The sequence below is a fragment of the Piliocolobus tephrosceles genome, chromosome 19 (assembly GCF_002776525.5).
Source record: "Piliocolobus tephrosceles isolate RC106 chromosome 19, ASM277652v3, whole genome shotgun sequence".
Classification (NCBI taxonomy): domain Eukaryota; kingdom Metazoa; phylum Chordata; class Mammalia; order Primates; family Cercopithecidae; genus Piliocolobus; species Piliocolobus tephrosceles.
The window spans coordinates 13,865,523-13,887,204 of NC_045452.1; the positions used below are offsets into that span (position 1 = coordinate 13,865,523).

At 46.7% G+C, this 21,682-nt stretch overlaps 1 protein-coding gene, 1 long non-coding RNA gene and 1 pseudogene across 2 annotated transcripts; all 3 read left to right on the forward strand.

Annotated features, from left to right (window-relative positions):
- Positions 1-3,063: 3,063 nt before the first annotated feature.
- YWHAH (tyrosine 3-monooxygenase/tryptophan 5-monooxygenase activation protein eta) lies at positions 3,064-15,808 on the forward strand. Its single transcript, XM_023185407.2, has 2 exons — positions 3,064-3,446; positions 14,345-15,808. The coding sequence occupies exons 1-2, from the start codon at positions 3,360-3,362 to the stop codon at positions 14,996-14,998; spliced, it is 741 nt and encodes a 246-aa protein (XP_023041175.1). The 5' UTR covers positions 3,064-3,359; the 3' UTR covers positions 14,999-15,808.
- Positions 3,453-6,010, forward strand: LOC111521817. Its single transcript, XR_002725080.1, has 2 exons — positions 3,453-3,858; positions 4,122-6,010. It is a non-coding gene; the product is annotated as an uncharacterized LOC111521817 (long non-coding RNA).
- LOC111521852 lies at positions 11,614-11,705 on the forward strand (annotated as a pseudogene).
- Positions 15,809-21,682: the final 5,874 nt, after the last annotated feature.

Genomic DNA, 21,682 nt, shown 5'->3' on the forward strand with positions numbered 1-21,682 from the left:
GCATGGGCAACATGGCGAAACCCTAGCTCTATTAAACAAATTAAATGGCTGGGCGCAGTGGCTCACGCCTATAATCCCAGCACATTGGGAGGCTGAGGCAGGAGGAACATTTGAGGTCAGGAGTTTGACACCAGCCTGGCCAACATGGTAAAATCTTGTTTCTATTAAAAATACACACAAAAAAATTAGCTGGGCGTAGTGGTGCATGCCTGCAGTCCTAGCTACCCAGGTGGCTGAGGCAGGAGAATTGCTTGAACCCGGGAGGCAGAGATTGCAGTGAGGCAAGATTGTGCCACTGCACTCCAGTCTGGGCAACAGAGCTAGACTCTATCTCTCAGGAAAAAAAAAAAAAAGACTGAAAAATACATTTAACAGATGAAGCATGAGTTTAAATAATTTTCTCTGAAAAAATTAGCTGGGCGTGGTGGTGTGTGCCTTGTAGCCCCCGCTACTTGGGAGGCTGAGGCAGGAGGATCGCTTGAACCTGGGAGGCAGAGGTTGCAGTGAGCCAAGAGAGCACTATTGTACTCCAGCCTGGGTGACTGCGTGAGACTCTACATTAAAACAAAACAAAAGAAAAGCCAGCAAACAAAAAAACAGGAAAGGAAATCGGACCAGCCTTACAGGGGTATCTTGAGGGAAAAAAAAAAAAAAGCCCAGTTCTGCAAAGCACCTTGCTTGGTGCTAGGAACATGGTAGATGGTTCCTTAGAGTGCATGAGGATGGGGTCACCAAGGATAAGGCAGTGTGTGAAGAGGGCTCGGGACCAAGACCTGAGGGACCCTAGTATTTCCGGGTAGACTAGAAGACAAGCCCACACAGCAAATAGAAGAGTAATGGCTGGAGCAGCAGAAGGGAAGCTGGGAGAGCCGGTCAAGGAAGGGTGAGCAGTCATGCCCAGTCCAGCCAAGAGGGCCGGGGAGGTGGGCACTATGAAGCGTCCTTGGCTTTGACAACAAGGAGGGCTCTGGTGGCCACACTGGAGGAGTGGGGACAGGGCCAGAGCACACTGAGCTGATGGGTGGGTAGGAAGTGAGGAAGAGGAGATGGGGAAGTTTGGTGAGAAGAAAAGCTTCATGGGAGAACCAGAGTGTCATTTACACATGTCAGAAATCAATTATTTAGAATGTTCCAGCTCTACCTAATTTTCACCGTTTTGAAATCAGTCTTAGTCCAACCTGATCAAAAAAGCTGGAAGGGCTCTAAGCCCTCTAAGAGCTAGAAGGAACTGAGGAGGTCCCCCCATCCAGGGCTGGCCCTCCTCCCACCTCTCACTGGGACCCCATCCTTATGAGGGGGTGGAGTGGATGATTCATTACTATCTAGAATGCTCTTTAAATATATTCACTAGGGGGAAGGTCAGACTGGTTTGTTAACCTCGATTCCAACAGCAAAGGTGACTCTTCAAAGCATGGTGAAGCCTGGGGTGGGGGCCTCCTCCCAGGCCCACATTCAAATCCTGCTTCATGGGTCCCCAAAAGTGGGATCGTTTTAGCATCACAGCAGGAAGAGGAAGGCCTGGGAGGCAAGAGACCTGGTATGGAGGACCCAGCTCTGGTCACTCGCTGTGCAAACTAGGGCCAGCCCCTCCTTTCCCTCAGACCTCAGTTTCCCCTTATTCAGGACAAGGGGTTAGATAGGGGTGATTCTAAGGGTCCTGCCAGCTCTGACATTCCAGCATGTTCTAAAGTCCTTGAAACACTTGAGTCTAATTCTCCAGATGGAAAACAAGTCCAGAAAAGGCCTAGTCTCCAGTTCCCTCCCTTCTCCTTTCAAACACCTCTTACTCTCAAGAGCAAGATTCCAGGCCTGAAATATGGCTTCTCAATTACCTAAGGATGAAGCCTCAAATCTTCACCCTGGCATTTAAAACACTCCGTAATCTTGTTTTACCCAATCTCACTTCCCATTGTTAGGCCTCTCTTCTCACCATCTCCCAGGTCACTGCCAAGCCTTTGACCATGCTGTACCCCAGGCCTTAATCTCTTTCCTGACTACTCCAAGATCCAGCTTATCCCTGCGGGCTGCGCATGCAGTAGATGCTCAGTAAATTCTCAGCGAGCCCAAGGCCCCTTCTCCTACACTACCTTTGGCATGTTGGAAGTCAGTTGGGGCCTTGTTTTAAGCATTATTTTCCTAGCTTGTCGAGCAGCCCAGCCCAGGGCCTGGCACAAGGAACCCTCAGTATCCAATGCCAGCCAGGATTGGGAGGGGCTCAGTGACCAGCCAGTTGGGCGACCCCAGCTCTTTGCCACAGGAGAAAGTCCAGCCTGGGTTTGGACTCAGATCCTGGCCCCACCACTTAATAGGCTGTGTAACCTTGAGCAAGTCACTAACCTTGCTTTTCCTCAGGTTCCACATTTTAAATATGAGGAGACCAGCTGTGTCCACCGTGGGCTGGGTAGTTAGGATTAAAGAGGAGAATGCTCGTACGGGACTAGCCCTGGGCTGGCTCCTAATGTGTCCTGAATATTACTTGTCTCAGCCTGGTCATCCAGTCCCCTCCTCTGGTGGAAGGAACAAGCCTGTCCAAGGCTATGTCTCAGGATGTGTGCGACTGCGTGTGTGTGTGTGTGTGTGGCGGGGCTGTCCCCGAGGGTCGGACTCGATCCTGCCCGGACCACTGCAGACCCAAGCACAGGGTGTGGCCCAGCAGAACCCACGGACAGGCAGGGCTCGGGCGGGCGGGACGGCTGGGGCTGGGCGGGGCTGGGCTGACCCGCCCCTCGGGGCACGCGGCCTCCCGGCTTCTCGGCGGGTAGGTTTGCTTGCTTTGGGGGCCCTTCTCAAGCCAGATCGCTAACGTGGTTGGAGTGGTGCGTTTCAGGGTGGCGCTATGACAATGCACTGCCCGTGCAGCCGCCATCACGGCGCCCCCTCCTCCGGCTCCGCAGTCTCCTGCCTGGCTTTCCCTTCTCCACCTCCATCTCTGCGGAGGTAAAATGCAGCACTCGCAGAGCGCCTGCGCGGCTTTCAGGCGGGGCGGTGGCGGCGGTGGCTATTTATAGTAGGTGACGTCACCTTGAAATAGACCGTTAGGGCCGGCCCGCCCTTCCCCCCTCCCACTCCCGCCGCTCGGCCTGGCCACTCTCACTGCGCAGGCGTCGTCTCGTCCTCCCATCCCCCAACGCGACCGCCTCTCCTCCCTCGGCGGTGTCCGCGGCGCGAGCCACAGCGCGCGGGACTAGCCAGCGAGAGGGCGGGAGCGGCGGCGCTGCCTGCAGCCTGCAGCCTGCAGCCTCCGGTTCGGCCGGCGAGCCAGTGCGCGTGCGCGGCGGCGACCGGGGAGCGGACTGACCGGCGGGCGGGCAAGCGAGCCAGCGGTGTGAGGCGCCAAGCGAGGCCGAGCCGCGAGCGACATGGGGGACCGGGAGCAGCTGCTGCAGCGGGCGCGGCTGGCCGAGCAGGCGGAGCGCTACGACGACATGGCCTCCGCCATGAAGGCGGTGAGCGCGCCGGGAGCCCGGGCGGCTGGCCGGGGAGGCCTGGCGTTGGGGAGGGACGGGGATGGCCGCGGGCGGCGTTCCCCTCCCGGCTATGGGCGACCCCACGACCCGGCTGGGCGTGGCCGCCCGCACTTAGCCCGCGCTTCCCGCTCCCGCTGGGCGCCCCGCCACTTCCTGAGGCTGGGCCCGGGGTGGGGGATCCGGGAGGGTGCAGCTCGGGGTCGCGGAGGCAGCCCCGTTGGGGGCGGGCGGGCCGGGGTCGCCACATCTTAGTTCGGATCCCGGGCGAGGGCAAAGGGTACCGTAGGGGACGCGAAGGAGCCGCATTCCTCCTCCTAGAGCGTTTCACCGGACCCGGGGGCTCCCCCTCTCGTCTTCCTCCGTTCCTCAACTTGGAATAAAGAATCACCTAGTGAGTGGCGCCCTGTCTCAGCTGGTTTTCTCTGCTGCGACCTGAAGTCTGTAATTCCGATCTCTTTTGCTCTGCTTGTTCGAATTGTTCTGGTTTCATCTTCCCACTCCTGGGGGTCTGGCTTTGTGTGCGAAGCCCCCTTTCGTACAGTCTAGGCGTGGACGAGGGCGGGAGAGGGGGCGGAGGGTGTGGGGCCCATTCCACAGCCCCAGGTTTGCTGCTGCGCTGTCTGCCTGGAGATTAAAATGAAACGTGACTTCTAGGTGAGACGAATCTGTGTGCCTTTGCATTCCCGAGACCCTCATAAGTCGATTCTGCAGCTTCTTCTCCGGTGGAGGAGTCGTGCCCAGCCACACCCTAGCAAAATATCGTGGATCACACACCACCTGCATTTCTGAGTTCCGGTTACCATCTCACTCTCTTCACGTTATTTTACGTTTTCTCTAAATGAGTATTTCCTCTCCCTGTGTCAAGGTCACACAGTGATAGAACTACAACTGCGGCCACCATCCTGCTATGTTCAGTGTACAACCTCCTGAGACCTGGGAGGATCCCCTTGAACCCCACCTTAGACCTATAGATTCAGAAATTCGGGGGTGAGACTCATATCTGCATTGTAACCAGCTCTCACAGGCGATTTTTAGCTGGCTTAAGTCTGAGAATTACCGCCCATGACTGTAGTAAATGTATCCTTTGCTGGCCTTTTGGAGGGAGTTCCGAAAAAACTGCAAATACAAAGGCTCCCTAAAATCTTAAGTCATTTGGAAAGCTCATTTGAAGGCTTTTGACGTTAATGTCAGACGAAATATGTAGTTGGGGCTAATATTTAGGATAGTTCAGGTAAGAAAGGTACTTGAAGAGTTGCCTTTCCTGTGGTGTCCTTGTTACACACAACTAGGTGTGTTTGGAGACCAGCAACACCGTTGCCCATATGTTGATGTGTTGGTCATCTTGACTTCAGCACTATTAGCATGCTGTTTTGGTGAGACAGGAGGTTTTCTTCCACACCGGGGGGCCGTCTAGGTCTGCAGGCTGAACTTCATGTAATTCAAGGAGTCCTTTAAAAGAAAATCTAAAATATAATTTTTGCGTATTGTACAGAAATGGGACTGACTGAATGCATTTCCTTGGAAGGGATCCTGAACCTTAATTTTCTTTGGGATAAAGCTGCCTCTGTCCACAGAAGGTCACACTTAAAACTCTCCTCCCCAGTTACTGAGTGGTGCTGGGATTATGCAGGCTGAGGCCTCGCCACACATTTTCATGAAGTGGTTGCTCACCCTCTAAGTGAGACGTAAAGACTGCAGTGTTAGGAGCCCTTTGGGAAATAAATGTGGTGAAAAGAAAGGAGGGACAAGGTTTAAAGGAAGGGGAATGGAGGTGAAGGAAAAATGGCTAGAAGGTGCGTTCTGGAACAATCAGAAACCTGAGGCAACTTGAAATGGGGGAAAAAGGCAAGAATGGAGAGATGTTACCAGAACGAAATCTAGTTTGAGTAGAGAAAAAGATTGGCTTTCTAGTAGGCTTGTAAAATGCTTTCCTGCAGCTAGCTACTAGTGTCCATAGATCTTCTCTGGAGGGTTAAGGTAGCCTTTTGTAAACCAAAGGAATCTATAATATCTATATTTGAAATAATGAGTTGGAAAAGCCAGCCAGCATTGAAGAGTCAATCCAAGCTTTAATTCTGCCATCTCAGAATTGTGATAAACCATTTCTTCTCCATCATCTAAATGTAATATATTGTGCTTATAAATATTTTCTTTAAAAGAAAAATAATATGTTGGAAAGGACTGGCAGGGGTCACTTTCCCTGCTAAATTGGTGTTTGTAGATTAAATTCTTAATGTTACTGGGATGACTCAGTCTCTATTTTATTAATCTCTTTTGGAAAGGGTGTAAATTTCAGTAATCCTCTGGGTTTACCTGGGCTTTCTTCAGGGCTGTGGAGGTAAGTAGCCTGTTGTAGGGAGGATGGAGCAGGACACCTGTGTTGAGGATATATTCTGATGCCACCAGTCTGTAACCTTGAAACTTAATCTTGGCTTTAGGTCCTCTGAAGTATAAAACTAGTGATGTTATTAACAAGTCAGTTTTGCCTTTGGTCTTCTAACTTGCTTTCTGTTTCCTTCATAATTAAAATGCTCACCTGATAATATTGCCTTCCCGTAATGATTGATGTTCCTTATTCTACCAGCGTCACCTGGAGGACAGTGTTGGTAAGCTTGAAGAAAAATCGTGCATATTGGAAACAATGGTCTTGCCTCAAACCTGTTGAGAAATTCTCTTCCCTGCTTCTCTCCATAATTTGAAGAAGCAAGAAATGTTTCTGAAGTGAAGCATAAATGAGTGTCTTCAAGTTCTCTTTATCTTATACCTACCAGCTTGCATAGAGTGTAATAGTGGGAAGAAACACTGTAAAAGATTCTAGAACCTAAGTCCTTTCTAGGCTAGGCTTTAAATGACCTTACCCAATTTGTAGTCTCTGTAAGTACCGTTTGATAACTGAAATAAACCTATAAAGTGGGATTAAATGTGAGTCCGGAAAACTAAGAGATTTAAGGAAAGAGGGAAAATAACCAGATAGATTTCTGGTGGATATTCATAGACATAATTTCATCATGTCTTATGGCCCTAAGTAATCTATTTTATATTAAAACATAGGTGGTAATTGTGAAGTTATCAAATGTAAAAATTACTGGAATAGCATGGTGTTTTAACACTGATAAATCAGTTGATTACAGTGTTGATAGAAAACGGGGAGAAACACATTTGAAGTACTTGCAGAGTATATATATAGAAATCTTAAGTGCAGGAAGCAAAACTACAGTTTAAGGAAACAAGTCGGAGAGGAAGGGCACTTGGCCCAACCACTGGCAAAAGGCTGTTGTTGCAACAGCTGTGAGATTCTGGGAAGTGGGGAAATGAGCAGGTGCTGTGTAAAAGTGCACAGCTGACTGCCCCAGGTGAGACAGATCAGTGTTACAGTAGGAGGATTTTGAGGCGTACCAAAATTGTGATTAGTATGATTTTTTTTTTTTTTTTAAGAGATGGTCTCGTTCTGTCACCCAGGTTGGAGTGCAGTCGTGGGACTATCATAACTCGCTGTAGCCTTGAGCTCCTGGGCTCAAGTGATCCTCCTGAGCAGCTGTGACTACAGATGCATGCCACCACACCCAGCTAATTTTTAAATTGTATAGACAGGTCTCTATACGGTGTCCAGGTTGGTTTCAAACTCCTGGCCTCAAGCAATCCTCCTGCCGCAGCCTATCAAAGTGCTAGGATTACAGGAGTGAGCTACCGCACCCAACGAGTATGAAATCTTAGAGCCACATTGATACTATAGTTTGAAATATGTAAAAACTAGGGAGCTGTGTTTCCCACTAACTAGGCATTTAAAATGTAATCATCTTTGAGGAGGGAAGAAGGCCCTGGATTATTCTGGTAATAGTTTGAATTTAAAGGGTCTTTCAGGTGGGCCAACAGCTTACATGGCTTTCTTGCTCTGAAGTAGGAACTGTGGTCCCCATGTGGGTTTGGGTCCCTGAATTATCCCCAGAAGAACTTCCACAGGCCAGAACTGACTCCCTTAAACCAAAAATTGTATCTTCTTTGATGCGGATTTTCTTTGTTTTTGAGACGGAGTCTCGCTCTGTCGCCCAGGCTGGAGTGCGGTGGCGGGATCTCAGCTCACTGCAACCTCCGCCTCCTGGGTTCACGCCACTCTCCTGCCTCAGCTTCCCGGGTAGCTGGGACTACAGGTGCCCGCCACCTTGCCTGGCTAATTTTTTGTAGTTTTAGTGGAGACGGGGTTTCACCGTGTTAACCAGGATGGTCTCGATCTCCTGACCTCGTGATCCGCCTGCCTCGGCCTCCCAAAGTGCTGGGATTACAGGCGTGAGCTGGGGATTTTCTTTAGTTGGTCTTTGGGATTTTATATTAGTGACAGACTACAGTGTCCCACTTTTCCAGAAATACGGTTTTGGAGAGGGTACCCTAAATGTGTGTGTGTGTGTTTTTTTAATGTGTGTTACATTTAGCAAGTTTATAGAACTTACTTTACTTTTTTTTTGAGACAGAGTTTTGCTCTCGTTTCCCAGGCTGGAGTGCAGTGGCGCAATCTTGGCTCACTGTAAGCTCCGCCTCCCGGGTTCACGCCATTCTGCCTCAGCCTCCTGAGTAGCTGGGACTACAGGCGCCTGCCACAATGCCCGGCTAATTTTTTGTATTTTTAGTAGAGACGGGCTTTCACCATGTTAGCCAGGATGGTCTCAATCTCCTGACTTCGTGATCCACCCGCCTTGGCCTCCCAAAGTGCTGAGATTACGGGTGTGAGCCACCTCGCCCGGCCTTCTGTATTTTTTAGTAGAGACAGGGTTTCACCATGTTAGCCAGGATGGTCTCGATCTGACCTTGTGATCTGCCTGCCTCGGCCTCCCAAAGTGCTGGGATTATAGGCGTGAGCCTTCGTGCCCGGCGTTTTTTTTTTTTTTTTTTTTCTTAACAAAGTATTGAATTTGAGTTTCTCCTGAGTTAAGATATGCAGGACTATGTTACATTTTATTTAAGAAATTATTTCATATTCTTGACACCAGTTGTTGCTCCATATTGCCTTTAATGTATTTTTCTCTCTGCACCCTTTAGTATATTTTTATGCAGGCCCCAAAATTTCTGTCTCTAGGTTGCTGGTAAAATTCCTCCTAGTGTCCCAAGTGGAGGCAGCTTGTCTTCTGCCCCAGCATTTTGGTGCTCCTCCCACCCTACTCCTGGCTGCAGTGGTATTCCCTTCTGCGGTGGTGAGTGTTGGCATTTCCAATGATCTGAACCTGGCACAGCTTCTGAAGCCTTCAATTCTGATACCTCTAGGGACAGTAGCATGCAGTAATGCCATTCAGATGCTATTGTATTTAATCCTTGCCAGTCCCCATGAAAATGTTCAGTTATGTCAAAAGCAAGGCAAAGGCAGTCTCGTGACTATACAAGGGCAGCTGTGGGATGAAAATTTAGCTTAGAGTGGATGTAACTTACCTGGACTTGCCTGCTCTGAGCTTGAAGTTTAGCCTATTAGTGGCCTTACAGAATTGCAGCCTCATCCTGATGAGGATAAGGGGCTCAGCATGACGCTGGCTGGCGATGTTCTTGCACAGTGGCCTGTAGGACTTGGTCTGTTGGTGGATATCTTGCCAGCTTGGGGCCAGGCCAGGCAAGATCCTCACTTCCTAAGCATAAACTTGGGAAAGAGCTCAGCAAGTTTTCATCCCACTAGCTTGCTTTTTTTTTTTTTTTTTTTTTTTGAGACAGAGTCTTGCCCTGTCCTCCAAGCTGGAGTGCAGTGGCACAATCTTGGCTCACTGCAACCTCCACCTCCCAGGTTCAAGTGATTGTCATGTCCCACCCAAGTAGCTGGGATTACAGGCGCACGCTACCTTGCCTGGCTAATTTTTGTGTTTTTAGTAGAGACGGGGTTTCTATGTTGACTGGGTTGGTGTCATACTCCCTGGCCTCAAGTGATCCACCTGCCTTGGCCTCCCAAAGTGCTGGGATTATAGGTGTGAGCCACCATGCCCGGCTCCTCAAGTTCACTTTTAACACATACACACGTACACACATACTTCTTCTAAAGAAGCTTAAAGATTTTATGATGCGGTTATGTTTACTTAATCGTGAGAATCATTTACTTACTCATATCAAAAGCAAGCTGGTTGATGTCGATGTGGGTGACTATAAAGGATGAGCCCATAGCATATGTGGAGCTGTGAAGGATGGCAGCATATTTGAGTGAGGTAACATTACCCCTAACTTAGGCAGCTATGGCCTGGCAGCTTGGGTGGCATTTTGTTTGCTCAGTGTTACTTTTGATGTTGGGTGTTTCCAAGATTAAGAACTTTAAATTTTCCTCAATAGTCCCCGTACTATTTTTGGCGGTGGTTCTGTTTTTACTCACATACACATAGTTGTTTGCCTTGTGAGTAGTGGGAGGAGGCCCGTAGGGGTTTTTGGGTAAACGAATAGTGTCATAGGAAGATAAGTGAATGATCAGTAGGCCAGGTCATTTTTGACATTTAGCAATGTTGGGTAGTCCTGGAGCAGAGAAAATGTGAAATGAGTGCCCTGGGGTGGGGACTAGGTGTAGCCAAAGGCTGTGTTTGGTCAGGACGTTAGTAAAACTAGCTGGCAGGGAGTCCAGTCCTTAAAATAAATGGAGAGGAGGGCCTTTGTGCATGGGAAGAGCCCATCAGTTTAAGTTTGTCATTCAGGAAGGGTGTAAGTAGAATTACAAAGGGTGGGAAGGCAGGCAGGACACCTAGAACGCAGAGAGGCTGTGAGCAGAGGTGGCAAACCCCCTGGTTTGTGGCCAGGTGAAGACTCAGTGCCCAGTGTGGCTACACTGAGGGAAGGTGCCATGTGGCAGAAATGACTGTCGTAATCTTGGTGTTAAAGAGTGGAAAGAAGGCTGAAAACTATTGTCTAGGCCTGTCTCTAAAATTGTATGTCTTGTTTTTGCTTCATGTTCCTGATTTGTAGAGATGCAATAAATCATTTCATTAGGTTTTGCAGATGGTCTTAGGTGGCATGGTTGGGACCTGGAGAGCATCCATTACTCTGTGTTGCCACCCAGTGTTTGCTTCTCTTAGTACAGTTTATGACTGAGCTTTTCATTAGTTCTCCTGGCGCCTGCATTTTGGTATTTGAAGTGTTGGGAACTGGTTGTAAGTATCATCTATCAAGATTGGCTATAAATCTTTTTGTTTTAATGGACCATCTGATTTTACATGGGTCTATAATTTTCCAGTCTGGGAAAAACTCAGTTTTCTTTAGTTATCTGTTCAAGTAGTAAGTCATTTTCATTTCATGTTTCCTTTTGTCAACTGAATTATAACCCAGAGTATTAAAAAATACTATATTTAAATATATCCAGTTATTTCCTAGTTAGGCCCTGGCTGGGGTATGAGGAACAATATTTGCTTGCTGAGATATGTTAGTCACCCTCAGCTAATGCTGATAGTGATTCATTCAGACTGGCAGGCAACCAGATGATTGTTACATAAACACTACTACTCCTAGTAAATGATTTTTCTTGTGAAGGTGTCATAAATACTGCCCAGTAGCTTTTTTGGCAGTTCATTCCTGATGGAGAAAGAATATTCTTACAGATACACCCAAACTTCACGTTAGTAGGATCAACTTCATCATGCTGTGCCACACCTTTTATTGGTGCACAGGAAAAATGAAATCATGGAATGTTGGAGCTGAAGGAGGCCTTGGAGATCATTTGGGCTAATCTTGCTTATTTTACCTTTGACGTCCAAAAAGGTTGTGATTTGTTTAAGGTCACATAGCTAGCTCAGACTAAACTCCAGATGTCTTGGGTTTAATAATTATACTGGCTTTTGTGTTATGCAAGCACTCATACATACATGTATTTCAGATATGCACTCTCTTTAAATGACATACTCTGGGAAGTTACCTTGCTGTATCTTTGCCAGTTTCACAGAAGCAGTTTTGTTAGTCACAGGAGGAAGTATATTGTGACTCCTATGGATATTTGCATTTTAATGCCAAATGGCCTTAGTTGGATTTAATTATTACAAGATCAAAGGAGCTCTCCAAATTCTGTTGTTGTCTCATGCTTTATTAAATGTTGCTCTAGAAATGCAAGTCATTCTAGAGGATTCAAGCATTCTGAAATTTATCAGAATATTTGGGATGGAATTTTGATTTAGAAGTGTTGCTCCCTTAAAAGACTAAGTAGTTATTCATCTTTTTGTAATTCATAAGTGTGATGACATGTATGTGTGAGATGTTCCACCCTCAAACCTTGTTACAATGTAGACACATGACCCTCTGATGTGGGGAGAAAAAGAGTAAGTTATTAAATATTTACAAAGTCTCTATTTTCCATAAGAAAATGTATGTAAGTGTTTAAAGGCACTTACTAGAGGAGGAAACTAGTGGGGTTATAGGTGTTCAACGTGATTTAAGGGGAGCGTTGATTTTAGATTCATGGTAGACTGGAGCAGATCACAGTGAGAGGTATGGAGACTACTAATGAATATGAGGATGATTAATGAGAACCCTGGCTTGACCGGAGTGGAGGTGGCACCCCTGGGAATGGTCAGGATAGCTGTTAGCCAAAGACCACACTGAAGAAAGAAGTGGGGTTTGGTTGATGGGTAGGCAAAGGAGAGACTTAATCCTGTGTTTGTAGCAGAAGAGTAGGGGTTCTGGGGACAGGGAAATGGAGAAATTAAGAGTGAGCTGGTACTTTTATTTTGTCTGGGGCTTGGGGGTAGGGAGGACTCAGACAGTTGCTTGTTTTACTTTGTAAGAACTTGGCACAAGTTTTCTGATTTTTACATGTAATAATGATTACACTTGCTGCTTATGTCCTTGAACCACTAATTCCCCAAATAAACCATCATTATTCAGGATTTCTGATACTCCACTGCTCAGTCTTCTCAATTCATTTTAAGTGTGTCTGTTTGAATATGCTATTGATAACTTTCCCCATTGAACTTGGCCTTTTCCCTCTGTTGGAGGTTCTGTCCTTACAGATTCGTTTTAAGTAATACCTTTTTTGTTTAGTGTTTTATGGTTTCCTAAATGCTTTGCTTTCCTTTTTTTTTTTTTTTTTTTCAGTGTTAAAATTAAAGACCTTTTGGATAAGCAGAGACTGATTTAATAAAATTAAAGACCTTTTCCAGTAGGTCATATTAAGGAATCCCTCTACTTTATAGACGACGCACTATCTTTTAAGGGCTTGTGAAATGTCCTGGGTCAATTTAGCAAGTCATTTTCTGTGCTTGGGCCCAGACCAACTCTGTTAGAAACTCTGTTAGGAAACTCTGTTAAACAGTTTCCTAGGGGTTGCTGAATCTAGTACGACAAACTGGATAGCTTAAAATAATAAATTTATTCTCTCGTAGTTCTGGACGCTAGAAGTTTGAAAGTGAGGTGTAGGCAGGCCACATTCCCTCTGAAGGCTCTAGGGAAGAATCCTTCCTAGGCACTCTCCCAGCTTCTGGTGACTTCTGGCAACCCTTGATGTTCCTTGGCTTGTAGATGCATCACTCCAGTCTTTGCCTCCACTGTCACATGGCATTCTTCCTGTGTGTGTGTCCAAATCTCACTATCCTTATAAGGACACCTGTAATTGCACTTAGGGCACACCCTAATATCCAGTATGACTTCATCTTAACTAATTACATCTGCAAAGACCCTATTTCCAAATAAGGTCACATTCACAGGTGCCTGGGGTCAGAACTTCAGCATATCCTTTGGCCGGGGACACAGTTCAACCCACTGCAAAGTCTAATAATGCTCTTCCTACTAACTGCATAGCTAGTTCACTTGCAGCTGGCATCAGGGAGAACGAAGGGAAGTTAAAGCTTGTGAAATTTAACTCTTCCACTTAAAATAATTGATGCTTCCATCCTTGATGACCAGAGTTTCCTGTGAGGTAGGTCAGAGTACAACTTGCTGCTGAGTACCTGTGCTTCTTTTCACCAGGAGCTGGGGGCACTTTCATGTCACTAATGAATTCTTTTTCATTTTGGTTTGGGAGAGGGCTGGGAGTATCAGGGTTCCATGTGTGGCCACACAGGGCGAAGCTCTGGCCACTGGATCTGTGTGATGTTCATCTGATCTGTGGAGCTCCACCTAATGTGTATTTGAGGAGTGGTTGGTTCTTCCCAGAATGTAAAGCTGGAAGCAGAGTCTGGAACACTTCCAGTCTGTCGTCTCTGAACATCTGACAAAGGGACCGCATGATCTTACTATTCGGAATTTTTTTTTTTTTTTTTTTTTTTTGAGACAGAGGCTCGCTCTGTTGCTAGGCTGGAGTGCAGTGGCACAATCTTGGCTCGCTGCAACCTCTGGGTTCAAGCGATTCTCCCGCCTCAGCCTCCCAAGCAGCTGGGACTACAAGCGTACCCCACCACCCCTGGCTAATTTTTGTATCTTTAGTAGAGATGGGGTTTCACCATGTTGGCCAGGATGGTATCAATCTGTTACCATCATGGTACCACCTCATGATCTGCCCGCCTTGGCCTCCCGAAGTGCTGAGATTACAGGCATAAGCCACCGTGCCCGGCCTGTTCAGAGTATCTTTTGCAGAGTAGCTGCTTGAGGTTTTCTTCTTCACCATTGTGTACTGCTGCTGTACAACCTTTTCATAATTATCCTTAGTCCCATTCCTCTACCAACATGAAAGCAACATCTGATGAGACCTCATTTATGAATTTCTCAAGCCCCTCTGATTTTCTGTTTTGGGTGCCAAGTATTTACCTCTTCTATTAGACTACAGTCTTTTCTTCACATAGGATTCATGTCTATATTGGTTTTGTCCATGGGTGGTTTTTATTCTCCAGAGTGACTGACTTGTTCATAATCCTGTTCTTGAGAAGGATTGTTGATTATGTTGAGGGGAAGGCTTCTTGCCAAGATTTTCAGATTTTTCTTTCAATGTTTATCTTTTTGGGGTTTTGCAGGTGACAGAGCTGAATGAACCTCTCTCCAATGAAGATCGAAATCTCCTCTCTGTGGCCTACAAGAATGTGGTTGGTGCCAGGCGATCTTCCTGGAGGGTCATTAGCAGCATTGAGCAGAAAACCATGGCTGATGGAAACGAAAAGAAATTGGAGAAAGTGAAAGCTTACCGGGAGAAGATTGAGAAGGAGCTGGAGACAGTTTGCAATGATGTCCTGTCTCTGCTTGACAAGTTCCTGATCAAGAACTGCAATGATTTCCAGTATGAGAGCAAGGTGTTTTACCTGAAAATGAAAGGTGATTACTACCGCTACTTAGCAGAGGTCGCTTCTGGGGAGAAGAAAAACAGTGTGGTCGAAGCTTCTGAAGCTGCCTACAAGGAAGCCTTTGAAATCAGCAAAGAGCAGATGCAGCCCACGCACCCCATCCGGCTGGGCCTGGCCCTCAACTTCTCCGTGTTCTACTATGAGATCCAGAATGCACCCGAGCAGGCCTGCCTCTTAGCCAAACAAGCCTTCGATGATGCCATAGCTGAGCTGGACACACTAAACGAGGATTCCTATAAGGACTCCACGCTCATCATGCAGTTGCTGCGAGACAACCTCACCCTCTGGACGAGCGACCAGCAGGATGAAGAAGCAGGAGAAGGCAACTGAAGATCCTTCAGGTCCCCTGGCCCTTCCTTCACCCACCACCCCCATCATCACCGATTCTTCCTTGCCACAATCACTAAATATCTAGTGCTAAACCTATCTGTATTGGCAGCACAGCTACTCAGATCTGCACTCCTGTCTCTTGGGAAGCAGTTTCAGATAAATCATGGGCATTGCTGGACTGATGGTTGCTTTGAGCCCACAGGAGCTCCCTTTTTGAATTGTGTGGAGAAGTGTGTTCTGATGAGGCATTTTACTATGCCTGTTGATGTATGGGAAATCTAGGCGAAAGTAATGGGGGAGATTAGAAAGAATTAGCCAACACAGGCTACAGTTGATGTTTAAAAGATCCATTTAAAACAAGCTGATAGTGTTTCGTTAAGCAGTACATCTTGTGCATGCAAAAATGAATTCACCCTTCCCACCTCTTTCTTCAACTAATGGAAAACTGTTAAGGGAAGCTGATACAGAGAGACAACTTGCTCCTTTCCATCAGCTTTATAATAAACTGTTTAACGTGAGGTTTCAGTAGCGCCTTGTTTTTGCCTCTTTAAATTATGACGTGCACAAACCTTCTTTTCAATGCAATGCATCTAAAAGTTTTGATACTTGTAACTTTTTTTTTTTTGGTTGCGATTGTTTAAGAATCATGGATTTATTTTTTGTAACTCTTTGGCTATTGTCCTTGTGTATCCTGACAGCGCCATGTGTGTCAGCCCATGTCAATCAAGATGGGTGATTATGAAATGCCAGACTTCTAAAATAAATGTTTTGGAATTCAATGGGTAAATAAATGCTGCTTTGGGGATATTATCTCTGTGTGTGGTCTTGATTTTTCCCCTCTCAAGGTACTGTCTAACCAGTCACAAATTGCGGTTTGAATCTGTCAAACATGGAAGCATTTGTAGTACTTTATCCAAGTTTTCCTGCCCTCTGATTTAATTACATATTTTGCAGCACACACGTAGGATTCATAGATTTTAAATAGTTTTCTGTGAACCCAGCTAACGTAGTCTCTCTGATCAATTTTCCTGATAACTGGTACTTTTTAATGAGCCTCACAGAACAAAATGCAGTCTTGCACAGTATAGCACCTCTGAAAGGTTGTGGTCTCTGTTTAACTTGAAAGTGTATTTAACACTGAAGGTAAATACTGAGCTTATACATGTCCTCAAATTTTCTTAATGTAATAAAATATTAGGGGCACAACTTTCATCCCTGAAATCTTTAGTGATTATTGTTAAATGGTTAGTATTCTTTAAAATAGAAAAGCAAACCTCACTGAGTTAAAAGAAAAAGCCTAACCTACCCCTTAAATACTTGCTTGCTCCCAAGGTGTCTCTCTTGAGACTTGGCATCACTGGCCGACTGTTCTTGAGTGAGGTGGTTTCCTGCGTCTCACAATTTTTATCACCTCCAGAGTGGCACCTAGGAATGAACATGTTTGTTAGGTAAGTTGGTTCAGTAACACAGAACCCTTAAACACCTTTTTCTGTTTGTTTTTTTGGGACAGAGTCTCGCTGTGTCATCCAGGCTGGAGTGCAGTGGCATGATCTCAGTTCACTGCAGCCTCCACCTCCCAGGTTCCAGCCATTCTCATGGCTCAGCTTCCTGAGTAGGTGGGATTTCAGGCACCCACCACCACACCAGGCTAATTTTTATATTTTTAGTAGAGATGGGGTTTTGAATGTTGGCCAGGCTGCTCTTAAACTCCTGACTTCATGCGATCCGCCCACCTTGGCCTCCCAAAGTGCTGGGGTTACAAGCGTGAGCCACCGTGCCCAGCCTTAAACACCTCCTTGACTAAAGTTTGGCATTAGACTGATGGAAATGGCCATGACACAATCATGATTTTGTGGAGCACATAACTTGTAAGCATGTAAGTTTAACCTATTTTCTTATTCTGAAGTAGAATATGAGCCCCCCATGTGCCAATGAACACTGCTCAGGAAGCCTGTTTCAGGTTGACTTAATTTTAAGATAAAGTGGTTATTGAGTTTAACTTCAGTTATTAGGTCAGGTATTTGAAAGTCAACAAGCTTTACATGGCTAAGACACTTGGTTTTGATAAACGTGTAGACAAAAGGTTGCCGGACGGTGGTGGTGTGCGCCTGTAGTCCCAGCTGCTTGGGAGGATGAGGTGGGAGGATGGAGTCCAGGGGGTCCATGCTGCGGTGAGCCGTGATTGTGCCACTGTACCCCAACCTGGGAGATAGCAAGACCTTGTGCGTGTGTCTCTCTCTCTCACACACACACACAAATAATTGCTCTTACATTTTTTTTTTGTTTGTTTGAGATAGGAGTCTCTTGTCACCCAGGCTAGAATGCAATGGCACGATATCAGCTCACTCTGTGCCTCCCAGGTTCAAGCAAGTCTCCTGCCTCAGCCTCCTGAGTAGCTGGGATTACAGGCACCCGCTGTCATGCCTGGCTAATTTTGGTATTTTTGTGGAGATGGGGTTTCACCATGTTGGCCAGGCTGGTCTTGAACTCCTGACCTCAAGTGATCCTCCCACCTCAGCCTCCCAAAGTGCTGGGATTACAGGCATGAGCCACCATGTCTGGTGGCTTTTACATTTGAAATGTCCTTTGCAGTTGCTAAAGCATTTATATTTACATTTCACAGCTGTCTTCTGAAAGGTTTCCTCCCACTTCACAGATGAGGAAGCTAAAGTGTAAAGGTTGTGGATCTCTAGAATTTATACAGCTGGTAAGCTACAGAGGACAGCTTCCACCCAAGATTTATTCAGATTTTTAACGGCCCTCTGGGGGACCTGGGGAACCTTGGCAAGTCATGCCACCTTTGAGGTTCAGCTCCCTCGTTTTTTAAGTGTAGGATTTGGGTTATATGTTTAAATTTAACTCTTAAGTTCTTGGTGTGTAAGGCACCTTATTTGGGAATGAGGTATGGGGAAGTATGGACATGCGTGATTAATATTACCCACATAGGCTGGGTGCAGTGGCTTATGCCTGTAATCCCAGTACTTTGGGAGGCTGAGGTGGGTGGATCACTTGAGATTAGGAGTTCGAGACCAGTCTGACCAACATGGTGAAACCCCGTCTCTACTAAAAATACAAAAATTAGCTGGGCGTGGTGGCTGGCACCTGTAATTCCAGCTACGAGAGAGGCTGAGGCAGGAGAATCACTTGAACCCAGGAGGCGGAGGTTGCAGGGAGCTGAGATTGTGCCACTGCACTCTAGCCTGGGCAACAGAATGAGACTCGGTTCAAAAAAAAAAAAAAAAAAGGGGGCCGGGCGCGGTGGCTCAAGCCTGTAATCCCAGCACTTTGGGAGGCCGAGACGGGTGAATCACGAGGTCAGGAGTTCGAGACCATCCTGGCTAACACGGTGAAACCCCATCTACTAAAAAATACAAAAAGCTAGCCGGGCGAGGTGGCTGGCGCCTGTAGTCCCAGCTACTTGGGAGGCTGAGGCAGGAGAATGGCGTACACCCGGGAGGCGGAGCTTGCAGTAAGCTGAGAGATCCGGTCACTGCACTCCACCCGGGTGACAGAAACAAACAAACAAAAAAAAAGGATGTTAACCACATAAATAATAAATGAGGCTCTTTGAGAGGACCTAAGAGGGAGCTATAAATTACATCTGGCATAAGCCTGGAAGTCTTCACTGCTGCAAGGTTTTGTTTTTTTTTTTTCCCCAGTTCTACTTAAAACGTTTTAAAACTTATCAAGATAACTTTCTCAAATAGTTAAGAAGGGGTCATCGCAATGTTACAGCACGAGAAACTAAAGTCCAGAGAAATGAAATAGCTTTCTGGGTCATGGCAAAATTGGTGCATCTGGAGTAGCATTCAGATCCTCCCTGGTTCTCTTAACTGCCATGCTCTTTGGGTTGAGACTAGAAAGAAAATGAATACGACACATCCCACTCTGAGGACACTTTCAGTGTTTTTAATGTTTTCACTTAGAATGGAAGAAATTATACTTGAAAAGGGATGTTTAAATTTATTGTTGCTGGCCGGGCGCGGTGGCTCACGCCTGTAATCCTAGCAGTTTGGGAGGCCGAGGTGGGCGGATCACCTGAGGATGGGAAGTTCAAGACCAGCCTGACCAACATGGAGAAACCCCGTCTCTACTAAAAATACAAAATTAGCCAGGCGTGCAGGCGCATGCCTGTAATCCCAGCTACTCAGGAGGCTGAGGCAGGAGAATCGCTTAAACCCGGGAGGCGGAGGTTGTGGTGAACCGAGATTGCGCCATTGCACTCCAACCTGGGCAACAAGAGCAAAAACTGTCACCCGCCAAAAAAAATTATTGTTGCTATTGCTTCAGATTTCCAGTAGCTACTCAAACCCTGCTCAAAAGTCCATTTTTTTGAGTTGGGGGAAGGTGTAGGATTCTTGATAATGAAGCTATTGTTGGGTAAATGCTTGGCTGTCTTAAATCCTTTGGGATCAGGGAGCTAGGATTCCTCTTGATTCTGTAAGATTAAATAGGCTATACGTGGGCCATCAGGCCCTCCATACCTTCCTCCCATATACCCTTATAGTCTGTCTGCCATGCGGAGACTGAGAGGGTCCTCATCTTAGGAGATGTAACTATCAGACAAGCGCAAACACTGTAATTCAGAGCTGGGTGTGACACGTCATCTTTCATTTTAAAACCCAGTCATTAGACTGGCTAATAAAAATTACCATCACAAACACTGCGTTCTGGGCACTTCAAGTGCATGGTCTGAATCTTTACAGCAGCCTTGGAAGTTAGGAATGTTAATATTGTTAACAGATGAGGAAATCAGGTATTAGGTGATATAAGGTACATAGTTAGTAAGAGGCAAGGTTGAGACTGAAATAGGCTGTCTTACTTTAAGGTTCTTTCCACTACGCCATGGATATTTTGATCCCCAACTAGAGAAAAGGAGTCTTAGAAACGTTATAACAGGCCTGGCACAGTAATATTGCAGGGATTACCTCCTGTAATCCCAGCACTTTTGGAGGCCGAGATGGGAGGAGCATTGCTTGAGTCCAGGAGTTTGAGGCCTGCATGGGCAGCACAGTAAAACCCCATCTCTACTAAAATTACAAAAATTTAGCTGGCTGTGTTGTTGCATGCCTGTAGTCTCAGCTATTTGGGAGGCTGAGGTGGGACAATCGCTTGGTCCTGGGAGGTTGAGGCTGCAGTGAGCCCTAATTGCACCACTGCACTCCAGCCTGGGTGACAGAGGGAGACCCTGTCTCAAGCAAACAAACAAACCCGAGGGAATCTATTGTCAAGTTCATTTCCCAAAGTTCTACTCCCATGCCATTCTGTACCAGGAAGGGGAGGGGAAATAACATTTGCTGTCTTTTGTGGGCGAGTCAGTCACCCTGCTAAGTGAAGCTTTATATACATTTTTATTTTATTTTTGAGACAGAGTTTCACTCTGTCGCCCAGGCTAGAGTGCAGTGGCACACTCTCAGTTCACTGCAACCTCTACCTCCCAGGTTCAAGCAATTCTCCTGCCTCAGCCTCCTGAGTAGCTGGGACTATAGGTGCATGGCACCACACCTGGCTAATTTTTGTATTTTTAGTAGACAGGGTTTCACCATGTAGGCCAGTCTGGTCTTGAACTCCTCACCTCAAGTGATCCTCTTTTTTTTTTTTTTTTTTGAGATGGAGTCTCGCTCTGCTGCCCAGGCTGGAGTGCAGTGGCCGGATCTCAGCTCACTGCAAGCTCCGACTCCCGGGTTCACGCCATTCTCCTGCCTCAGCCTCCCGAGTAGCTGGGACTACAGGCGCCCGCCATCTCGCCCGGCTAGTTTTTTGTATTTTTTAGTAGAGACAGGGTTTCACCGTGTTAGCCAGGATGGTCTCGATCTCCTGACCTCGTGATCCGCCCGTCTCGGCCTCCCAAAGTGCTGGGATTACAGGCTTGAGCCACCGCGCCCGGCCAAAGTGATCCTCTTTCTTCAGCCTCCCAAAGTGTTGGGATTACAGGCATAAGCCACTGCGCCCAGCCTTTTTTTTTTTTTTTTTTTTTTTGAGACAGAGTCTCGCTCTGTTGCTCAGGCTAGAGTGTAGAGGCACAATCTTGGCTCACTGCAACCTCCCCTCCTGGGTTCAAGCAATTCTCCTGCCTTAGCTGGGATTACAGGTATGCGCCACCATGCCCAGCTAATTTTGTATTTTTAGTAGAGACAGGGTTTCTCCATGTTGGTCAGGCTGGTCTCGAACTCCTGACCTCAGGTGATCCGCCCGCCTCGGCCTCCCAAAGTACTGGGATTATAGGCATGAGCCACCGCACCCAGCCAATGCCCAGCCTACATTTTAAAGTTCAACCTAATAATCTTGTGAATTAGGTCATAGCTCCACTTTAGCAGCTCAGAGAGGAAAAGTGACTTTCTATGGTCACATAGCTGAGGAGTGGCAGAGCATGTCTTTGTGAAGGGCTTCAACATACTTTTCATGATGTCATGTTGTCTTTAGACAGGGGCTGAAAGCCTGCCACTCCAGGTCTTCCTTGGTAAGACCTCTTTCTTCCTTGACAGCCAGCCTTTGTTCAATCACCTTCTTTACATTTGCCCTTTAAGCCAGATTGGTCTTTTTTGCTGCCCCACCCGCATCTCCAGGCAATCTGGACCTTAATGTGCTTCTTACTCCTAAACCTTGGAGCTCCTTCACTTTAAAAAGTGAGGTACTGGCCGGGTGCGGTGGCTCAAGCCTGTAATCCCAGCACTTTGGGAGGCC

Bases quoted from the DNA above. Each gene is read 5' to 3' on its own strand.
- YWHAH (XM_023185407.2), top strand. From the start codon at position 3,360: ATGGGGGACCGGGAGCAGCTGCTGCAGCGGGCGCGGCTGGCCGAGCAG. The intron at 3,447-14,344 runs GTGAGCGCGCCG...GGGGTTTTGCAG, and splicing joins TGGCCTCCGCCATGAAGGCG to GTGACAGAGCTGAATGAACC.